This window comes from Pan paniscus, chromosome 12 (assembly GCF_029289425.2).
Source record: "Pan paniscus chromosome 12, NHGRI_mPanPan1-v2.0_pri, whole genome shotgun sequence".
In the NCBI taxonomy this organism is placed as follows: Eukaryota; Metazoa; Chordata; class Mammalia; order Primates; family Hominidae; genus Pan; species Pan paniscus.
In genome coordinates this window covers 115348453-115371458 of record NC_073261.2, presented here as the reverse complement: position 1 = coordinate 115371458, position 23006 = coordinate 115348453, and the positions used below count along the sequence as shown (strand labels likewise).

The 23006-nt window shown below is 49.8% G+C and overlaps 1 protein-coding gene across 5 annotated transcripts; it reads left to right on the top strand.

The window, feature by feature from the left end:
* Positions 1-377: 377 nt before the first annotated feature.
* Positions 378-22784, top strand: SLC66A3 (solute carrier family 66 member 3). 5 transcript variants are annotated; one of them, XR_004669702.3, is made up of 8 exons: positions 395-679; positions 5436-5518; positions 5595-5664; positions 9173-9230; positions 16173-16293; positions 19219-19260; positions 21667-21834; positions 21960-22784. XR_004669702.3 is itself a non-coding variant. In XM_003826973.5 (7 exons), the coding sequence occupies exons 1-7, from the start codon at positions 537-539 to the stop codon at positions 21756-21758; spliced, it is 609 nt and encodes a 202-aa protein (XP_003827021.1). In that variant the 5' UTR covers positions 378-536; the 3' UTR covers positions 21759-22784. The 5 variants fall into 5 exon arrangements, 3 of the variants coding, with proteins under 3 accessions (XP_003827021.1, XP_003827022.1, XP_034808509.1); XM_003826973.5 differs by having other exon boundaries at positions 378-679; positions 21667-22784; XM_034952618.2 differs by lacking the exons at positions 21667-21834; positions 21960-22784 and adding an exon at positions 16999-17072 and having other exon boundaries at positions 394-679; positions 19219-19238.
* The last annotated feature ends 222 nt before the right edge of the window (positions 22785-23006 follow it).

Sequence of the window (23006 nt, the reverse complement as noted above, 5' to 3'; positions counted from 1 at the left end):
ACTATCGGGTCGCAAGAACGCGGAAATGCGAAGCAGCTGCTGGTGGAGCCCGCAGGCCAGGGTGGGACTGTCGCCCGGGGGCGGGGCTAGGAGGGGAGGGGCGAGGCGAGGTTGGCCAGAGGGCGGGGCGAGGAGGGGCGGGGCGAGGCGAGGTTGGCCACGGGATTGGGCTAGGTGAGGCCGACCGGGAGGGGGCGAATCTGGGGGCGGGGCGAGATGAGGCTGGTCCGAGGACTGAGCGAGCCCGGGCGGGCGGGGGGGAGGCGGGCCCGTGGGCGGGGCGCGATGAGGCTGGCCAGGGGGCGGGGCGGGCCCGGGCGGGAGGGGCGGGGCGGGGCGGGCCCGGGGGCGGGGTGCGTCCAGGGGAGGGGCGGAGCGAGGCGGGCCCGGGGCCTGGCGGCGCGGGGAGGGGCGGGCCCTGGCCGGGCGGTCCCAGGCGGATCCCGGGAAGGCGGAAGGCTTCGGCAGAGCTGCGCCGCCGAGGCTGAGCGGTCCCTTCTCGCTGCGGCCGCCCAGGTGCCCGCGCCCGTGGCGCTATGGAGGCGGCGCTGCTGGGGCTGTGTAACTGGAGCACGCTGGGCGTGTGCGCCGCGCTGAAGCTGCCGCAGATCTCCGCTGTGCTAGCGGCGCGCAGCGCGCGGGGCCTCAGCCTTCCGAGTTTACTTCTGGAGCTGGCAGGGTAAGGCCCGGGGCGGCCGGGGCTGCCTCCTGCCCCCTCGCAGCTGCTGCCCGCTGGGAGCCCAGGAGAGCCTCGGCTCGAAGTAGGGCGGGGATGATCCCCGCGCGCCGGCGTCGCAGCTGGGCGGCCGAGGGTGAACTAGGGAGCCTAGGGGCTCGGGGTGCTCTTCCCACGGCCACCCGCCACCCGCGTACATTGTTTCTCACCAAGCCCCGCGTGGCACGAATTGACTGCGCACGCCCATTTTACAGATGAGAAAACAGACCCAGGGGAGGCAGCCCTTGGTGCGCTAGTGACAAAACCTGCTGGCCCTGAGCAAGGCCATTTGCACCTCGAGGCTGTCATATTCATTGTCCCTAAACTCACCACGCACCGTCAACCTCGTTCTCGGGCCTCGGTTTCCTCACCTGTGAAATAAGGGGTTGAACTAAGAATGTATGAATCTCTTCTCTTCTCCCGGTGATTGGTGGGGAATCTTTCCTGGTTATTTAACGAGATTCCTTGGGAGAGGGTCTTAAGACAATTGCATTTCTTGTAGAAAGAAGTTTCCTTAGTCATCTGTAAGGAAGTTGGAGAGTCTCTGCAGTTGGGAAGGGGTGACGGAGAGGTCGTTAAGTCCTTGATTCTGAGGCAGCTTCTAAGGCTTTCCTATTCAAAGTATTCATCATGCCAGAGCGCCAAACTTTTGGGGTATCATTTTTGAGCCCCAACAATAGGAAAACACATACCTCAACCTAGTGGTCTCGCCCCTTCCCCCTGGCCAGGCCAGGCCTTCCACTTTGCCCCCCGCCATCACCCAGTGGGGTCTGAAGCCTGGTTCTCCACACAAGCCTTCCTGGTGGGCGGGGTGGGGGGCGCGGCATACCGGATGGGAAGAAGCCAAGGGGTGCGGGGGAGAAAGAGGAGACCTCAGGTGTGGGAGGGTGAGGGGTCCCACTCAGGCTTTGGACCCCGCGCCGGCCCTATGGAGCCCGGCCCTGGGCACAGTCATCCAATGGGGGGCTTTGAGGGGAAATTTTTGGGAAAGGCTTGCAGTGGGAGGGACTGTGACCTCTTCCAGGCTTGTGAGTGACTCTACCCTGCGGGGTGGGGAGGCGGGGGTCCCAGGCTGGATGGCAGGGTTGAGAGGCACCCAGGGGAGGTGGGCAGCATGCGTTTCAGGTTGGTGCCACCACCAGGCTGGGAGCAGAGAGGCTGGAGCGATGAGGTTGTGGCAAAGGACACAGGCTGGAAGTGGCTGCGGTGACTGTTCAGGTGGGAGAGGGGACAAGGGCATGAAAGCCAGGAGTGGGATTTGGCCTCGGCCCCTTGCTAGGTCCCTGAGCTGGGGAAGCTGAAGCTGGACCCATGAAAGAAAAGAAGCCAGGCTGTCTGTAGAGTCTATAGATTCCCTCCTGCCACCAGCCCCTAGGCCTGCATTTCCACCACTTTTGCAGCATTGCTTGAAAAATGCAAACCCTCAGAGATACGCAGGTGAGGGCTCCTATTAGATCTGCCAGCTGTCACCTCTCCCAGCTCACCTTAGTGAAAGCTAGACCTCTGGCAGTGGAAGGATCTTCCTGGACATGGGAGCTCAAGGGTTGGGTAGGGCAGCAGCTTGCTGCCATCCCTGCTGGCCTGTCTAAGGGTCTTGCAGTTGATCACGTGCAGGTAAAGGGGGCTCTGTCAGGGCTGGTGCACCAGCTCTGCAGCCTCCAAGCCAGGGCCAGGGCCAGGCACACAGACTTCTGTAAAATGGGCTTGGCTGTGTCAGGACCCATCCTCCTGGCCCTCCTGTCTCCCTGCCTGCCTCCCTCATGCCCTTCCCAGCCTTGCCTGGGAGGCCCACCTGGGGCTGGCCATGCTTGCCAGCTGGGCCCCGGGCCCCTGACCAGATCCGGAGTTAGAGCAGAAGGAACCCCAGGGCTGTCGCAGTCAGCCACCTGGAGGGCACGGGCCCTCTTTGGGTCTCCATTTGAGCAAACTAAGAGCCTGGTTTTGAGAGCACTGAGTCAATTGGAGCATGAAGTGTGTCTTAATAATGCCAGAAAAGCCTTTTTAGTGTGGCTTGGTGTGAAGGGCAGGAGCCTCTGCCCAGGGACCTGCCTCTGCCACCCAGGGGCATTCCTTGTAGCTGGAGCCTTCCCCCTTGCAAGTTCCCAACCTTGCTGCTTCTCCTGCCTCCAGGGCTCTGCTTGGCTCTGCCTCCCTGCTCTCTGCAGCCAGGAGCCTCCTGGAGCACAAGATTCATCCAACCTGCCCTGCCTGCAGCCTTCCATGGACTGCGGCCCTCCCACGGTGGACCCTTAGGCTGTAGAGCCTTGGCCTCTGGGTAGGATGCCTTTGGAGCCCACCCCTTGCTCCAGGTCACTTGTCCCCCAGCCTGGGTGGGGGTACGTTTTGTTTAACCCTCTAGTAGGTGTTGAGGGAGAAAACTCCAATGGCTGCATGGAGCAGATGGGAATGGAAACAAATGGGGCTGTGTCAGATGCCCGGCTGGCGTGATTTTATTATGATAAGCACTATAGCGATTACTTATTAAAAGAAACTTTAAAGGGACAGGCATGGTGGCTCATGCCTGTAATCCCAGCCCTTTGGGAGGCCGAGGCGGGCAGATAACCTGAGGTCAGGAGTTCAAGACCAGCCTTGCCAACATGGTGAAACCCCATCTCTACTAAAAACACAAAAATTAGCCAATGTAGGCTGGGTGTGGTGGCTCACACCTGTAATCCCAGCACTTTGGGAGGCCCAGGCCGGCGGATCACGAGGTCAGGAGATCAAGACCATCCTGGCTAACACGGTGAAACCCTGTCTCTACTAAAGATACAAAAAATTAGCTGGGCGTGGTGGCAGGCGCCTGTAGTCCCAGCTACTTGGGAGGCTGAGGCAGGAGAATGGCGTGAACCCGGGAGGCGGAGCTTGCAGTGAGCCGAGATGGTGCCACTGCACTCCAGCCTGGGCGACAGAGCAAGACTCCGCCTCAAAAAAAAAAAAATTAGCCAGGTGTAGTGGCACACATGTAGTCTCAGCTACTCGGGAGGCTGAGCAGGAGAACCGCTGGAACCCGGGAGGTGGAGGTTGCAGTGACTGAGATCGTGCCACTGCACTCCAGCCTGGGCGACAGTGCAAGACTCCATCTCAAAAAAAAGAAACATTAAAAACTAAAGGAAAGACACTGCCCCCACCCCACCTCCCCAGGCTGCAGGGACGGGGGGAGTTTGAATCCCAGGGAAAGCAGGGAGTAGACGGCAAAACCTGCAGGGGCAGCGACGGCTGCATCCAGATCAGCCTCGGGAAATCCAGGCTCTTCATCTTGTATGTTCTTGGTATCTATGGGCCTCCATTTCCCCAAGTGGTCTGTAAGTTGTGGAGGCCAGCATGGATGACCCCTGGAGGTAAGAACGGGCTCTGACATCCCCAGGTTCTCAGGCCTGGCCTGCGGACTGTGGCTGCGTCCCAGGGGTCAGCACACACTTACTTCGATGGTGAAGACCCCCATAGCTTTTGTTCTTCAGCACTCAGCGGCTGGCTGTGGCCCCACAGAGGGGCTGGGGTGCAGCCTCCCCCTCTGCCAGCCCCCCTGGGCTCAGTCTCCCAGGGGAACAGAGGGGGCTGCTCAGGAGGCTGGCAGGAGGAGAGTCCCTGCGGCAGGGCAGGGCAGAGGCACCGCTTGTCCCTGAAGCTGGGAGGTGGCTCAGCTGCAAAGCACCCGGAGGGCCTGCAGGCAGCTGGGGGTGGGGACCCTGCTGGGCACGGTGGGGGCCCGCACTCGGGGACCAGGCCTGCGGGAGGCCCTCGTGCTCAGGGCAACACTGTGACCTCCTCTGACTCCGCCCCCAGCTAAGTTGTGCACTGTCAGAAACAGGTCAGGGAGGCACAGCCTGTTTGTGAATCGGACTTTTCCAGGATTCCTTCCCAGCTTAGGAGATTGGAGACCCTGGGGGGCCCCTCCTGTGTGTTGAAGTCCCATGGTTCCGGCTCCCCTTTCTTCCTGACCTGAGTGGTCTGAACACACAGGTGAGAGGGAGGGAGCCACAAAGCTGGGTGATGGGACAAACAGGTAGCCCCAGGAGACCACAGGGATTCCAGTCCTGAAGGGAGATGGCTGGATGTGAGGGGGAGGCAGGAAGTTCTGCCTTTTCTTCTGAGAAGGTGGGACCCTGGGGCCTTCGCAGCATCCTCACCGCCGGAATCTTCTTAGCGAAATTGAGGGTGGTTCTTCACGCTTTCCCCCACTGCCCTCTCAACCCGGCAGCTCTTCTGGAAGGCACCTGGACCATCCAGGTGCTGTTCTAACTCTTAAAACACGGCCACAGACCCCCGCATCCAGGGATGGCTGCGGCTCCTCGGATCCTTGCGCCTCTGCAGCTTCTCAGAGTGGAGGGCAGATGTGTGCAGCAGCTGAGGGGCAGCTGCCGGGGTCAGTGGGAGCCCAACATGGCAGGCAGGCCAGAAGCGTAGGCCCAGTCTCATATTCTTGCTCAGGGATTTGCCTTCTGTAAAAATCCTTTGTAAGCGACCATCTCAAGGCACTCTATAGAGATAGTGGGTATTGCACTGTGGCCCGGTGCCCAGTAAGTTCTGGATGCTCCAAAAATTGTACAGATGATTCAACTGAATTCCATCTATTTTGTTCTAAACCTTCCTCTTTGACACTGACGTGTCCACACCCCCACTGCAAGGATTCGGCAAACTGACCTCAGTGTTCTGGTGCCTGCCAGGCCCCGACAGCTGCGTTTTGGGGCAGCCGTGTGGACATGTGCCCTTCTCTCTCCAGATTCCTGGTGTTTCTGCGGTACCAGTGTTACTATGGGTATCCGCCGCTGACCTACCTGGAGTACCCCATCCTCATCGCGCAAGGTAACAGCCCCTTCCCTGTCCGGCGGGCTGCCACGGGTCTCCCCTTCCTCCCTCACTCGGAGCCTCTCTCTTTCAGATGTCATCCTCCTGCTCTGTATCTTTCATTTTAACGGGAACGTGAAGCAGGCCACTCCTTACATCGCTGTGTATCCTTTCTGAATCTGAGCCAGAAGGGGGAACGGGGGTGTTATTTGCGAATGGTATGCATGGTGAAGCAGGCTCCTTTACCAGATGTGTATTTTTTGGTTAAACTAAAAAAAAAAAAAAAAAAAAAATCCCAAATGCAAACGTGTCCATGTACACCAGAGATGCCCTCAGTACAGCCCCTGCTGCTCCTCCGAGACCAGCATGCCCTGGGCGGTGCCAGCAGGCCGAGTGGAAGGCAGATCGGTAGAGTCCACCCCTGCTAAGAGCAGCATCGTCCAACTGCATTAGTTCATCTGAGACATTTCTTCCTGCCCTGATAATGTCCTCCGAGGATTGGAAGCAATAATAATGAGAGTATCCGGCGCCTCTCAAGACGTTAGCTTAGAGGCTAAACCTTGAGGTCTGAGGGGCAGTTGTTGGCCCAGAGGCTTGCAGTGGGAGCCTGGTCAGCTCAGAGGCGTGTTCCTGCTCAGTGGCACTTCCTGTGAATGAGGGTGAGGCTTCACTTCAGTTCTCTTTGTAAAGACTCACTAGTTGAACGTCACACTCCTTAAAAAGCCAGGAGAGTGTTTTTTTTTTTGGTTTCATTTTTGGTTTTTATTTTGAGACGGTCTCGCTCTGTGGCCTAGGCTGGGTTGCAGTGGTGGGATCAAAGCTCCCTGCAGCCTTGACCTCCTCGGTCAAGCTTGATTGCCTTGATCAAGTGATCCTCCTGCCTCAGCCTCCCGAGTAGCTTGGACTATTGAAGAATGCCACCACACCCAGTTAATTTTTAAATTTTTTGTAGATACGGGGTCTCACTATGTTGCCCAAGTTACAAGATGTTTTAACCTTTTTTTTAAGAGACAGGGTCTCACTATGTCACCCAGGCTGGAGTGCAGTGGCTGGATTAGAGCTCACTGCAGCCTTGAACTTCTGGGGCCAAGGAATCCTCCCGCCTCAGCCTCCTGAGTAGCTGGAGCTACAGGTGCATGCTACTATGCCCAGCTAATTAAAAAACATTTTTTTTAGAGATTGGGTCCTGGTATGTTACCCAGACTAGTCTTGAACTCCCGGACTCAAGTGATCTTTCCACCTTGGCTTTCCAAAGTGCTGGGATTACAGGCATGAGCTGCCACTTCTGGCCCAAGAAAGTGTTTTGAATGGCACTAGCTGTCAGCCTGTCCTGCCACATCTGTGAAATGGCTTGAGCTGTTTCTTCCCATGCCCTCTTCAGAGTGGAGGAAGGAGGGCAGAGCCAGGCCTGTGGCCCGCAGGCCATGAGAATGTGGGTGTGGAGTGGTGGGAAGCAGTTGGCCTGGAGCCAGACAGGACAGGTCCCTGCCACCACAGGGGTGGCTTCAGCATACACCATAAACTGTGCGTCCCCCATCTGTGACATGGGATCATAATGCCTATGTTTTAGGGTTACTGTAAGAGCTAGAAGTACCAGAAACACAGTCAAGCAGAGTAAATGACAGGGCCATTGTGGTGGTTTTACTAGAGGCGAGGCTCTGCAGCCTGTGTCTATGGAGGGAGCTGGGTTCTGGCTGAGTCCTGACCCTCTGCTGTTTCCCCGAGTGGCAAGCTCTGCTGCCTCAGTTTCTGTCTGCAGAAAGAGGGATCGCACAGCTGTACTGCACCTCAACACTTCACGGTCAGTCCCAGCTGGTTAAAGGTTTTGGTAAACAGTACTTTGAAGATGAAAAGAGTTACATAATTTACTTTTGAAATAAAATACAACAGCTTTGTGAAGATAGTGAGGCTGCAGATTAGAAAATTTGGGTGCTGGTGGCACTGGGAGATACCACATAGCTGGATGCTGATGGCGAGTCTGTAGTATCAGCAAGATGCTTATAATCTCCCATTGGTTGTGACTTACGGAGAGCGAAAGAATAGGGTTACCATATTAATGAATACTTTTATTTTTATTTTATTTTATTTAATTTTTGAGATGGAGTCACACTCTGTCGCCCAGGCTGGAGTGCAGTGGCGCCATCTCAGCGCACTGCAAGCTCCGCCTCCCGGGTTCACGCCATTCTCCTGCCTCAGCCTCCCGAGTAGCTGGGACTACAGGTGCCCACCACCACGCCCGGCTAATTTTTTGTATTTTTAGTAGAGACGGGGTTTCACCATGTTAGCCAGGATGGTTTCGATCTCTTGACCTCATGATCCACCCGCCTCAGCCTCCCAAAGTGCTGGGATTACAGGCGTGAGCCACCGTGCCCGGCCTAATGAATACTTTTAAATATTGCTTGGGATATACTTCTACTGATAATTATTGGCCAGGTGTAGTGGCTCATGCCTATAATCCCAGTGTGTTGGGTGGTCGAAGTGGGAGGATCATTTGAGGCCAGGAGTTTGAGACTAGCCTGGGCAACATAGTGGGATTCCCTAGTGCTCCAAAAATATAAGAGAAAAAATGAGCCACGTGTCGTGTCTCATACCTGTCATCCCAGCTACCTGGGAAAAGTTACTTGTTTTCGACCTGAAATTCAAATTTAACTGGGTGTCCTGTACTTTTATTTGTGGAATCTGGCAACCCTACAAATAAATCATCTGTAGGATCTCAGGAGCTCCTACTATAGTCAAATTTTATAAAATGTATATTCAGAATACACAGAATGAGGTGGGATAGAACAGAATTGGTGGGGGAAGGAGTCACAAAAATTAGATTTAAAAATTGAGTTAGTGTTTTAAAAACAGGATTCTATCCAGCCAGCTTCCAGCTACCTTCTGGTGTTGATCAGGCTGTGAGTATTTAGTTCCACCGACTTTTAGCACAGGGCATTGTCTGTTTCAATATCTTCATTTAATTAATGTTTGAAATTATAATAACAGCAGTCTCTTGAGTCGGTGCTACGTGCTTGTAGGCATTTTACAGATAAGCAAATCAAGGTGGAAAGATGGAAAGTGACTTGCCCAAGGGCACTCCAGAGACTCTTGGCTGTCCCCTTCCAGCCCTGGCCGCTGTCTCCTGGGTGCTTGTTCAGCTCCCTAGCTGGCCTCTATTCCCGTGGCGTCACCGAGCTCGGTGCACATGCCTGACTTCCAGCATTGCCCACCCCAGCTGTATCATTTTTACAGTGGAGTTAGTGGGAAAGGTGGAAGTCAGTAAACAGAAGTTCACATCACAGCAATTTTGCAGAACGTTCCTGCTTTATAATGTTGGACTTCTCCTTTAAGTGCTTAGCTTTTGACCATAAATCAGAGAAGTCTGCAAGGTCTAGAATTCAGTGGGCAGTGAAACCACTAGGAATGTCCCCAGTCCTAGGGAGCAGTCCATGAGCGTGGGTGTCTTTGTATTTCTCTTCTGTAACCTGTTTTCGTTCTTTTGAATTCCGAGCAGGTGTTCACTTGCGACCCTTTTCGTCCCTTCCAAATCCGGCAGGTTCTGGTAGCATGTCCTCCTCTCCCACCCACCTGGCTTCTGTGTGCCGCTCTCTGTGGTCTTGGTTTGTATATGTGAGATGGGAGGGTGGCGCGGATGTGGGTGACCCACTGCTGTGTCCCTTAGCACTTGGTAAGATTGGTGTCTTCTTGGTTTGTCCTTGCCCTGCAGAAGTGGATCATAGACCTGGCCATGGTAAGTATTATGCTTGAAAAGAAAGTAGGAGGAATAAGCTACCTTGGAGAGAACTTGATAGATATTATATATATATATATATATATATATATATATATATATTTTTTTTTTTTTTTTTTTTTTTTTTTTTTTGAAATGGAGTTTCACTCTTGTTGCCCAGGCTGGAGTACAATGGCGCAATCTCGGCTCACCACAACCTCCACCTCCTGGGTTCAAGGGATTCTCCTGCCTCAGCCTCTCGAGTAGCTGGGATTACAGGCATGTGCCACCACACCCAGCTAATTTTTTTTTTTTTTGATTGATTCATTTTTGTTTTGTTTTTTTTTTAGTATTTATTGTTATTCTTGGGTGTTTCTCGCAGAGGGGGATTTGGCAGGGTCACAGGACAATAGTGGAGGGAAGGTCAGCAGATAAACAAGTGAACAAAGGTCTCTGGTTTTCCTAGGCAGAGGACCCTGCGGCCTTCCGCAGTGTTTGTGTCCCTGGGTACTTGAGATTAGGGAGTGGTGGTGACTCTTAATGAGCATGCTGCCTTCAAGCATCTGTTTAACAAAGCACATCTTGCACCACCCTTAATCCATTTAACCCTGAGTGGACACAGCACATGTTTCAGAGAGCACTGGGTTGGGGGTAAGGTTATAGATTAATGGCATCCCAAGGCAGAAGAATTTTTCTTAGTACAGAACAAAATGGAGTCTCCCATGTCTACTTCTTTCTACACAGACACAGCAACAATCTGATTTCTCTATCTTTTCCCCTTTCCCCCTTTTCTATTTGACAAAACCACCATTGTCATCATGGCCCGTTCTCAATGAGCTGTTGGGTACACCTCCCAGACGGGGTGGCGGCCGGGCAGAGGGGTCCTCACTTCCCAGAAGGGGCAGCCAGGCAGAGGCGCCCCCCACCTCCCGGACGGGGCGGCTGGCCGGGCGGGGGCTGCCCCCCATCTCCCGGACGGGGTGGCTGCCGGGCGTAGGGGCTCCTCACTTCTCAGAGGGGCGGCTGCCGGGCAGAGGGGCTCCTCACTTCTCAGACTGGGCGGCCGGGCGGAGACGTTCCTCACCTCCCAGACGGGGTTGCGGCGGGGCAGAGGTGCTCCCCACATCTCAGACGATGGGCGACCGGGCAGAGACGCTCCTCACTTCCTAGACGGGATGGCGGCCGGGAAGAGGCGCTCCTCACTTCCCAGACTGGGCAGCCGGGCAGAGGGGCTCCTCACATCCCAGACGATGGGCGGCCAGGCAGAGACGCTCCTCACTTCCCAGACGGGGTGTCGGCCGGGCAGAGGCTGCAATCTCGGCACTTTGGGAGGCCAAGGCAGGCAGCTGGGAGGTGGACGTTGTAGCGAGCCGAGATCACGCCACTGCACTCCAGCCTGGGCAACATTGAGCACTGAGTGAACGAGACTCCATCTGCAATCCCGGCACCTCGGGAGGCTGAGGCTGGCAGATCACTCGCGGTTAGGAGCTGGAGACCAGCCCGGCCAACACAGCGAAACCCCGTCTCCACCAAAAAAATACGAAAACCATTCAGGCGTGGCGGCGCACGCCTGCAATCCCAGGCACTCGGCAGGCTGAGGCAGGAGAATCAGGCAGGGAGGTTGCAGTGAGCCGAGATGGCGGCAGTCCAGTCCAGCTTCGGCTCGGCATCAGAGGGAGACCGTGGAAAGAGAGGGAGAGGGAGAGGGATCCCCAGCTAATTTTTGTATTTTTAGTAGAGACAGGGTTTCACTGTGTTGGCCAGGCTGGTCTCGAACTCCTGACCTCAGGTGATCCACACGCCTCGGCCTCCCAAAGTGCTGGGATTACAGGTGTGAGCCACGGCAGCTGGCCACTAGCAGTTTTAGAATGAAGAATTGAGCATCAGTTAACTAGCTTCTTCTTAGGTTCATAATGGCATGTTGGCCTTGTCCTGGAGAGGGGCTGACTTTTTTTCATACTTGGCTCAGGGCCGAAAATTTCCAAGGGCTCCTGAGGGTGGTTCAGGATGTGTTTGACCACAGACCTCTCCAAGGTGACAGAAGTGAACGTTTCTACCCAACGAGAAAAGAAGGAGAACTAACTGGTGGTCACAGGGCACTGCCTGCCACACGCAGACTCATGAATTTCTTTCCCCTTTCCCCCAACATCTTGTCTGGAAAGTAGACTAGATTCTCTGTTACATTTCTGTTACATTTCAACCCTGTGACTTGGGAGAGCAAATAAGTAGGGTTGCCATATTAACAAGGAACACTTTTTCAGTACGTGTATGTCCAAAATACTGCATGGGTCCAGGTGGGGTGGCTCACGTCTGTAATCTCAGCACCTTGGGAGGCCGAGGCAGGCGGATGACCTGAGGTCAGGAGTTGGAGGCCAGCCTGGCCCACAGGCGAAACCCTGTTCTCTACTAAAAGAAAATACAAAAATTAGCCAGGCATGGTGGCGGGCGCCTGTAATCCCAGCTACTTGGGAGACTGAGTCAGGAGAATCGCTTCAACCCCGGAGGCGGAGCTTGCAGTGAGCCAGGATCACGCCACTGCACTCCAGCCTGGGTGACAGAGCGAGACTGCATCTCAAAAAACAAACAAAATATTGCATGGGACATACTTGTACTAAAACATTATTTGTTGTTGTTCTGAAATTTAAATTTAACTAGATGTCCTGTATTTTTGTTTGCCAACTCTCACAACCATGTAAATGAGCCATCTCTATGTTCTCAGTAGGTCTTACTACTGATGAGTTGGGGTGGTTCTAGTTCTCTTAGCCCCCATACAGCAGCTGTGAGCCTTCACCCCTGAGGAAACATCCTTCTAGCAGTGTTGAGATATAGGCTGGTCAAGAATGGCGGGATGTGGTGGCTCATGGCTGTTATCCCAGAGCTTTGGGAGGCCGAGGCGTGCAGATCACCTGAGGTCAGCAGTTCGAGACCAGCCTGGTCAAAATGGCGAAACCCCGTCTCTACTAAAAATACAAAAATTATCTGGGTGTGGTGGCGCATGCCTGTAATCCCAGCTACTCGGGAGGCTGAGGCAGGAGAATCGCTTGAACCCGGGAGGCGGAGGTTGCAGTGAGCCAAGATCAAGCCAGCCTGGGCAACAGAGCGAGACTCCATTTCAAAAACAAAACAAAACAAAAGAATCAAGTTCAGGGGTCAAGGGCAACAACAGCTTTTAGGTGTTTCTTCTGTGCCCTTAGCAGTAGTCATCTATTCTAACTATAACATTGATGATATAACATTTCATGGAATATAATTTTGATTCTTTCCTTTATCATGCAAGGGCTGAACACCAGGCTCCGTGCTGTGTCTGCCCATAGCCCTCCTTCGCTGACTCAATGAGTGTTCCTCACGCACCTGCTCTGAGGTACCAGGGTCCGGGGCACAAGGTGGCCCAGATCTGAGGGTCGTGGAGCCCCAGTGCAGGAGAACGAGCAGGGCCTTCAGAGCTCACACATGGTAGCAAAACCCCAGAATCCTGGAGAGGAGCGGGTGCTGCTTGAATCAGTGGAAAACCTCCATTGTAGAATGTTCCATTTTTTGGCTTTCAAATGCAGGTACCCAAGATCATTCCCCCAGAGGTCCTAAACTGTGCTTTCATGGTTAAATTGATAATTCATATACTCATAGTTTATTCACAAGAAAATGATTAAAGTACTTAAAAATGATCTGCAAGGCCGGGTGCGGTGGCTCACACCTGTAATCCCAGCACTCTGGGAGGCCGAGGCGGGCGGATCACAAGGTCAGGAGAGCAAGACCATCCTGGCTAACACGGTGAAACCTCATCTCTACTAAAAATATATTTAAAAAAATTAGCCGGGTGTGGTGGCGGGCACCTGTAGTCCCAGCTACTCAGGAGGGTGAGGCAGGAGAATGGCGTGAACCCGGGAGGCAGAGGTTGCAGTGAGCCAAGACTGAGCCACTGCACTCCAGCCTGGGTGACAGCAAGACTGTCTGAAAAAAAAAAAAAGCTCTCCATGACAGCTAAGCATCCCTTCTTTCCAATCCTGTTCCTAGATTAGACTGTTTTACAGAAAAACTTCATAGTCTCCAATTGAATTAATGTGATAAGACATTCCAGGGCTTGGTTGGGGCCCAAACCAACACTACTTCAGGACTGTAAAAATGGCTTTGCTCCTGAAAGATGAATCTGGTAGAATATCTAGCAGGCAAGCTTGTGTTTAACACGAGTGTGTTGTAATGTGGTCTGGGACCCTGCTGTGTGTGAACAAAGCCAGCTTCCCCAGCTCTTCCCATTCCGCACCGACTCCTCGCCACCCCGCCGAGCCTGTGTTCTGGCTGGTTCTCTGGTGCGAGCCCTCCCCTGCAGTCCTCCCTCCTCTGCTCTGTCCAGGTCTCCTGATTGCACAAGAGCCCCCCTCCTCGCAGGTCTCCCTGCCTGGGGCCAGCCATCCTCCGAGCATCTGCACCCAGCTCTCAGGGTGACTTTAGTCCTGCCACAGGCCTGACCACAGGTTCTTGGTCAACTCCTCTGCCCAAGAGCACTCCCTGCGGTTCCCTTCTCCATAATTCCTTTTTTTTTTCTTGTGAGACAGAGTCTGACCCTGTTGTTCAGGCTAGAGTGCAGTGGTGTGATCTCGGCTCACTGCAACCTCTGCCTTCTGGGTTCAAATGATTCTTGTGCCTGAGCCTCCTGAGTAGCTGGGACCACAGGCACACGCCACCATGCTTGGCTAATTTTTATATTTTTTGTAAAGATGGGGTTTCACCATGTTGGTCAGGCTGGTCTCGAACTCCTGGCCTCAAGTGATCCTCCTGCCTTGGCCTCCCGAAGTGCTGGGATTACAGGCTTGAGCCACTGCACCCTGCCTCCTTCTGGCAAAGGCCAGAAACACTGGAGATTGGAATCACCCTGGATTTCTCTCTCTCTTTTTTTTTTTTTTGAGACAGAGTCTTGCTCTGTCGCCAGGCTGGAATGCAGTAGCATGATCTTGGCTCACTGCAACCTCCACCTCCTGGGTTTAAGTGATTCTCCTGCCTCAGCCTCCCGAGTAGCTGGGACTACAGGCACGTGCCACCACACCCAGCTAATTTTTGTGTTTTTAGTAGAGATAGGGTTTCACCATGTTGACCAGGACGGTCTCGATCTCTTGACCTCGTGATCTGCCCGCCTCGGCCTCCCAAAGTAGTGGGATTATGGCGTGAGCCACTGTGCCCAGCCAGATTTCTCTTTTTGCCACATCCCATTACCACTCCCTCAGCAAATCCTGTTGGCTTTGCCTTTGAAATATATCCAGAACCTGAACACTTCTCACCTCGTCTGTTTCCACTGCCCTCGTACAAACCCAGGTGACTGCACTAGCCTAACTGGTCTCCCAGGTGTCACCTTGTCTCCCTTCGGTCTACACTCAACCCAGAGACTGGAGTTTCAGCTGTTGAAGAGGCTGATGCTGGCAGGGCTGGTGGTGGTCAGCGTCGAGGATGCTGTGCAGAGCAGCAGGCTGATTTGTGAGGATCTCTTACCTCACTGTATAGCAGAGGCCTGAGCGCACCACCACACAGACTATCAGAATAGCCAGAAATTCAGGGCTGAGGCGCCGCGGCTTGCTGCTGGAGTTTATGTTTGTCAGTTCAGAACAGCATAGTTTTCTCCAAGCTCTAAAACATAATATCTCAGTACTTTTTTTTTTTTTTTTTTGAGACGGAGTTGCACTCTGTTGCCAGGGCTGGAGTGCAGTGATATGATCTCAGCTCACTGCAACTTCCGCCTCCCAAGTTCAAGCAATTCTCCTGCCTCAGCCTTCCTAGTAGCTGGGATTACAGGTGCCCGCCACTACACCCAGCTAATTTTTTTGTATTTTTAGTAGAGACGGGGTTTCACCATGTTGGCCAGGCTGGTCTCAAACTCCTGACCTTGTGATTCGTCCGCCTCAGCCTCCCAAAGTGCTGGGATTACAGGCCTGAGCCACCACGCCTGGCCCCTCAGTACTTACTTCTCATTGGAGGTGTAGATAGATGAACCTCTGTGGCCATTGATTCTTTCTCATTCCCAACTTCAAACTAGCTCTGGCCATTAGTTACCCACTGCACGGTGGAATCTGTGAGTTATAAATAAATGTCTTAGTCTGGGCGTGGTGGCTCACACCTGTAATCCCAACATTTTGGGAGGCTGAGGCAGGCAGATCACCTGAGGTCAGGAATTTGAGACCAGCCTGGCCAACGTGGCGAAACCCTGTCTCTACTAAAAATACAAACATTAGCCAGGTGTGGTGGCACGTGCCTGTACTCCCAGCTACTTGAGAGGCTGAGACAGGAGAATTGCTTGAACCTGGGAGGTGGAGGTTGCAGTGAGCCAAGATTGTGCCACTGCACTCCAGTCTGGGCAACAGAGTGAGACTCTGTCTTAACTAACTAACTAACTAAATGTCTCACTATTCCATTCTTTTTCACCAAACTTAGGTTTCAACTTTGTACAAATCCATTATTATTTTGACACTCCAGCCTGGGTGACAGAGTGAGACTGTCATAAATAAATAAATAAATGTCTCACTATTGCATTACTTTTCACTAAACTTAGGTTTCAACTTTGTACAATTCCATTATTATTTTGACCTGAAAATTTGGCTTCAAAAATGCTTTGAGTATCTCGTGCTCTTTTGCTTTTTTTTTGAGACGGGAGTCTCACTCTGTCGCCCAGGCTGGAGTGCAGTGGCACGAGCTCAACTCACTGCAAGCTCCACCTCCCGGGTTCATGCCATTCTCCTGCCTCAGCCTCCCGAGTAGCTGGGACTACAGGCGCCCACCACCACGCCCAGCTAATTTTTTGTATTTTTAGTAGAGACAGTGTTTCACCGTGTTAGCCTGGATGGTCTTGATCTCCTGACCTCATGATCTGCCTGCCTCGGCCTCCCAAAGTGCTGGAATTACAGGTGTGAGCCACCGCACCCGGCCTCTTTTGCTTTTTTAACAAATCGACTCGTGACTTTCTCACATTTTATCTGCAAACAGAATCTATGTACTTTCATCAGCGCGGCCAGTAAGTTTGCACAGCTCCAGTGTCTGTGGAAGACGAGAGACTCGGGAACTGTGAGTGCGCTGACTTGGAGCCTCTCTTCCTATACCTGTGCAAGTAAGAACCGGACTCACATGGTGGGGAGGCCTTTGGTAGCACCAAGTGTCTACGTAGTAGGGTGTTAAGTTGGTGTTGAAGTAACATGGTCCCTGGCGCTTTACTACTTTACAAATGGCTACTCAGCTAGAACCTCCTAAGTGTATCCATGTTTACAAAGATGATTTAATGCAAACTGCTCTCCATTTTCTGTAAAATCCAAGTTGCCAAGAAAAAAAAAAGTGAAAGCCTATTTTCCTCCAAAAATCTGGCCTGATATTAATTAGCTCTGTCTTCTTTGAAAGGATAAAGAGGTTGATTATATTGAATGTACTAATTTATCTTAAGAATTTGAATATAACAGGTTTTAAAATATGAAAATCATACAGTGGCTTTTGAGAATGAATAAAATGTGTAGTGATGGAGATTTTTGGCAGCCACATTGTTTGGTCTCAACTTTAGAATTTTCACTCTTCATTTGGATTCTTACAAAAACTACCTAAAAGACATATATGGTATATGTAGGTAGAAACATTTTTATAATTCAGAGCTATCACATTAGTTGGATTTACTAGTTTTAGGTATTTTAAGTAGACTTCATCATGGTTCTTCTGCATCTTAAAGGGCTAATGTCTCCATCCATGGTTGCTGCTCTTTATATTCAACAAGTTACTTGTCTTAATTATGTCTTAAAATCAAGACTTTCTTTCTTTTTTCCTTTGACAGGGTCTCGCTCTCTCTCACAGGCTGGAGTGCAGTGATACGATCTTCACTCACTGCGGGTTTCCAAGTAGCTGGGAGTACGAGCACACACCACCACACCTGGCTAATTTTTAATTATTCTTATTATTCTTATTATTATTTTTGAGACAGAGTCTCGCTCTGTCGCCCAGGCTGGAGTGCAGTGGTGCAATCTCGGCTCACTGCAACCTCTGCCTCCAAGGTTCAAGCGATTCTCCTGCCTCAGCTTCCTGAGTAGCTGGGATTACAGGCACACGCCACCATGCCTGGCTAATTTTTGTATTTTTAGTAGAGACGGGTTTTCACCATGTTGGCCAGGCTGGTTTTGAACTCCTGACCTCAAGTGATCCACCCGCCTTGGCCTCCCAAAGTGCTAGGATTACAGGCGTGAGCCACCGCGCCCAGCCAATTTTTTGTAGAGAGGGGTCTCACTATGTTGCCAAGGCTGGTCTCAAACTACTGGGCTCAAGTGTTCATCTCACCTCAGCCTCCCAAAGTATTGGGATTACAGGTGTGAGCCACTGCACCTGGCCCTGTATGTTTTCTTTGGAGAAATGTCTGTTCACATGGTTTGCCCATTTTTTAATTGGGTCATTTGAGTTTCTTACATATTCTGGTCATTAACCCTTGTCAGATGTGTGGTTATTAACAGCCTTTTAAAAAGTTTGTCCGAGAGTCCTTTGTTGGCCGCCTTCCTAACTGAAGTCTTCTGTCTACTTATATGATTGAATTCTTTTATTTAAATGATGATTTAATCAACAACTATTTATGTGGTGTCTGTGTGTAAAGTCTTGGTTTATCAAATGTGTCAACAAAACATTTTATAGGATTTGGCCTCTGCCCTTCAGGGGCTTGCAGTTTAGTTGGAAGGTAGACCAAAAAACTTCTATGTCAATATGTGCTAAATGCAGAATGTGTTAGCAGAGAGTTTTGACAGGCTGGTTTTGGGCTAGGAAAGGCATGCCTTGAGCTGCAGGCAGTGGTCTTCTCTAACTCCCAAGTCACGCCGCTCCCTGCTCTTGTGTGTCAGTTTAAACTGTTACTCCAATTTCCTAAATGTTTACTAAGTAAAGGGCTATGGCACACAAATAAACTAAATAGTTCTAGTTAGACCCTTGGAAAAATCTTCCCCCTTTCTGGGCCTGTCTGTTTATCTATAAAATGCAAGGATAGAAATCAGTGATTCGAAAACATTTATTGTTTGTTTGTTTTTTGAGACAGAGTTTCGCTCTTTCGCTTAGGCTGGAGTGTAGTGGCATGATCTCGGCTCACTGCAACCTCAGCCTTCCGGTTTCAAGCGATTCTCCTGCCTCAGCCTCCCAAGTAGCTGGGATTATTACAGGTGCCCGCCACCACACCCAGCTAATTTTTGTATTTTAGTAGAGACGGGGGTCTCACCATGTTGGTCAGGCTGGTCTCGAACTTCTGACCTCATGATCCACCCGCCTCAGCCTCCCGAAATGCTGGGATTACAGGCGTGAGCCACTGTGCCTGGCCAAAACATTGTTTTTAATTAGTGGGAGCCTTTCTTTAAATAAAACTACCCAGATGCTCAATTTGTAAATGAGAGTTGCTTTTGGAGGGTTGGGGGTTGCAGGTTAGCACAGAGACAGTGGAAGGGAGCTCAGTCTCTCCGGCCTTCCGCAGGCAGCGCTCGAGTACCTTCTAGGTACCTTCCCTCATGAGCAGTTTCAAAACCATTGGGCCATTGGGGTAGGATGCATGGCTGTTTTTTGTTTTGTTTTGTTTTGTTTTTGAGACGGAGTCTGGCTCTGTCACCCAGGCTGGAGTCAATTGGTGCAATCTCAGCTCACTGCAACCTTTGCCTCCCAGGTTCAAGCGATTATCTTGCCGCAGCCTCCTGAGTAGCTGGGATTACAGGCGCCCGCCACTACACCTGGCTAATTTTTGTATTTTCAGTGGAGACAGGGTTTTGCCATGTTGGCCAGGCTGGTCTCGAACTCCTGACCTCAGGTGATCCGGCATGGCTAGTTTTTATGTAATTATGAAATACAGCACTATTTGGTTTTCTGTACTACCAAACTCTGTCAAGAATAGTTAATATATGTTGTTAAAAAAAGAATAAAAATAATTTAAAAATAATGGTTAATATATATTGGGATACTAAAAGGGAAAGACATTATTAGCTAAGCCCCAAAATGTCTGAGAGGCAAGTTACTTATTGCTGCAAGTTTTGTTTTACAGCAAGAATAATCACAACCTTAATGACCACCAATGATTTTACAAGTAAGCAAAATATCTTCTCACTTCCTTTTTGAGTTTTGTGCTATTTGTGTCTCCTTCATTTGTAAACTGTCTTAGGGTTTAATGGATGGACTTGGCTCTGTTGCATTATAGATTTAGAAGATGGCAACAATGTATTCCTAGTCTTATTGGTCACCATTTTTATTGTTAAGCCTCTCCTTCTTATAGTACAGGGGATAGACTATGCACAAGACAATAGATTCCTATCTCCATGGAACTTCCACTTAAGCAGTGGAATTGGACATGAGGTAATCACACAATTCCCTATTGAATTCTAATGGGACATGGTTTGGAAGAGTAGGGCAGGATGAGCATCTAAGGAGAACCTGGCCTAGTTTGCAGGAGTTGGGCAGATTAATTTGAAGAAGAGTGATCGTAAGGATGAGTAGAGGTTTAGCCAGAGGAAAGGATGTGGGCGGAGGCCAGACTCTTAACAAGGAGCAGCATTGTGAAGGTCATGAGCGAAGGACAAAGGGCTAGAGTGCGGAGAGCAGGGGGACAGTGACAAGCGGGTGAGTTTCAGGAGAGGAAGGACGCGAGACTGGCAGTGGCCCAAGTATCCAGGGCCTACAAGAACTGCCTACAAAACAGTAGGAAGGCTCTGGAGGCTTTGAAGCAGGGAAGTGGTGTCACCAATGGACTATGTTTTTGTTCTGTTTCTTTAAAAGAAAAAGCTGTCATGGAGGAGGAAATACTATGGTTAACCACAAAAGAATTTAGTAATTCCTTAGGCTGTTTTCAACTCCCAAATCAAGCATATATTATACATCTTTGGAAAATGATTAGAACAGATGGTGTCACCTGTGAAGATCAGAAAATGTCCCCAGCATGTAGACCTTTTAAATGAGCTAATTATTATTTGAGAAATAGTGCTTCAGAACAGAGATATGTTTGTTAGTCTCTTCCTGGAGGTTGTACCTTTGCTCGAATACTTTTTGTCAGCTCTGATGATAGGACTAAAATTGTTCTGGTCAAAGCATAAACTTTGATCAAGTGGGAAATGGGAAGGAAGACAGGCTTGGATCTTTCCACAGGACTTGAATTCTCAGCATGGAAAGTCAAACCACAAGTAAACAACAAAACCTATACATTAGAAATTAAAAGATCAAGATTGTTCTAATTGTGATTTATTTCTTATCTATGACAGCTGTTCTTGAAAGTGATCAGTATATCCAGGAATAACTTTTTTGTTGTTTTGTTTTGAGATGGATTCTCACTCTGTCGCCCAGGCTGGAGTGCAGTGGTGTGATCTTGGCTCACTGCAACCTCTGCCTCCCGGGTTCAAGCAATTCTCCTGCCTCAGCCTCCAGAGTAGCTGGGATTACAGGCATGCGCTACTATGCCCAACTAATTTTTGTATTTTTAGTAGAGATGGGGTTTCACCATGTTGGCCAGGCTGGTCTCAAACTCCTGACCTCAGGTGATCCGCCCACCTCAGCCTCCCAAAGTGCTGGGATTACAGGCGTGTGCCACCGCGCCCGGCCTGGGAATAACTTTTTAAAAACAGTTCAGCTAAAATCTTACATGTGTTTTTCAAACACAAAGATATCTTAAATCTCATTAAACCTATTAGGAGTGTATCCGTACCTTACAGTAGAAGTTAGGTCACTGTTAAAGTTATATATATTTATTTATTTTTCCACAAAGAGACACATTTTCATGGTTACTTGAATATAAAATTTGCCTTGTCCTGTGGGCCAGTTTTTCAGGATGATCTTAACAGAGTATGTTAAACCACCCTTGCTTAACATGGAACGTTCTGAGACAGCAGCACCCTCAGGACGTCAGATGAGTAAAGGGATTTTTAAAAGTTATAACCCTTCTTAGGCTGGGCACAGTGGCTCACACCTGTAATCCCAGCACTTTGGGAGGCCAAGGTGGGCAGATTACTTGAGGTCAGGAGTTTGAGACCAGCCTGGGCAACATGGTGAAACCCTGTCTCTACTAAAAATACAAAAAATAGCCAGGCGTGGTGGTGGGCACCTGTCATCCCAGGTGCCTGGGGGGCTGAGGCGGGAGAATCACTTGAACCCAGAAGGTGGAGGTTGCAGTGAGCCAAGACAGGCCACTGAACCCCAGCCTGGGTGACAGGGCAAGACTGTCTCCAAAAAAAAAAAAAAAGTTAAAACTTATAACCCTTCTTACCCAGAGCCACATTACTGTCAATTGAGCACTTAAGATGATAAATTATTATTTATGAAGTTGGGCCAAGGGGCCAAAAATTGTCATTATGATAGGGAGATCATTTCCCCAGAAATAACTGGAACCAAAATTGTTCATTTCGGAGGTTGGGGGTGAAGCTTTATTTAGGCTTATACTTTGAGCAGGAGGTGGTTTTGCTCTGTATTGTAAAGACAGTTTTTAATACACTTTTTTTTTTAATTTCAGTTCTTCTACGTTTTGTGATCATGCTGGCTTTAAATATATGGGTAACAGTGACAGTACTTCGCTACCGGAAGACCGCTATAAAGGCTGAATGATGGATACATTACTCCTTCACACAGTGGATTTTGAGTAACTGAACCAAAGGAAAAAGAAGCTCTTTGCTAAATTAAGGTCTTTTATAAATTTAGTAAATCAGTTTATAATCTTTGAAGCCAAAGGCTTTTTTAGACTTGAAAGAGCCACTTAAATTCTTGTTTAAAAATACCAATTTGCCTCCTCCTTCCTCACTTCGTTAGGTTATGGTAGCGCTCAGACATCTGCAGTGTTGAGAAGGCCAGTCACTGTTGGAAGTCATCCAAGAAGCCCATTCTGAGGCTATTTTGACCCTTACTCTTAAGTTCTCTATGAAGAACTACATCGATTTGTTGGCTTTCAGAATCTTTTAGGAAATAAATCCTCTCCAGGACAAAAATGAACATGAATGGAGTGGCATTTTGTTCCAAGTCAGAGGTGGGCACCTATAATAAATGACTAGGGTTCACTTTCTGGGACTGATGTTTAATTGTAACACAGATACAACAGGGTGGCCTTGTTGTATATAATACAGTATTATACCTGCATGTGCTCTAGCAAGGATACCAAGGCAAGCATACATGTAGCTGGCTTGAGTTTGTACCAAAACAGTCCTTCAACTTTGCACTGTGCCTTAAGTAATTACTAACAAAAGGTACTAGGATTAGCTGCAATCTCTACTTTCGATGAGGAAATCCCAGTAAGCTTTCTGATTCAAGTACAATGCTGCCATTTTTTAAAGGGCCACAACTATAGAATTACCACTGTTGGAATTTGGTACAAAATATGTTTTGTCTATTGAAAACATACACGGTAAACGGTGTTGTTAGTAGGTTCTGTCCAGTTCTTAGGGATTTTTTTCACATTATAGCATTTTTACCCTAAACATGATGTTGAGATTATTATATACTGTATTTTCTTCTAAATTAACCCTAATGTTTAAAAACTCACTTTCCCCCTTTAATTGAAGGCATTGTTTTGTTAGATGCAGTAATGATGTTTACCAGAGATTATTGTTTCCTATGCAAAATAAATTTTCATATTTTGAATTCTGCTGAGTCTTAAAACTGTCAATCATTAATATGACTATTTTATGTAAGGTATAGTTTTTAAACAAACTGGTTAATCCTTTTAGAACTACTGCTTGGGACCAACAGGAAGAGAAACATGGTATCTAAAGACAAAATTATTCATTCTGTAGTTGTTAAAATTACAGATGTCATATTTTTAAACATGCAAGTTAATTTTTCATTTGCAGTTATAATCTGACC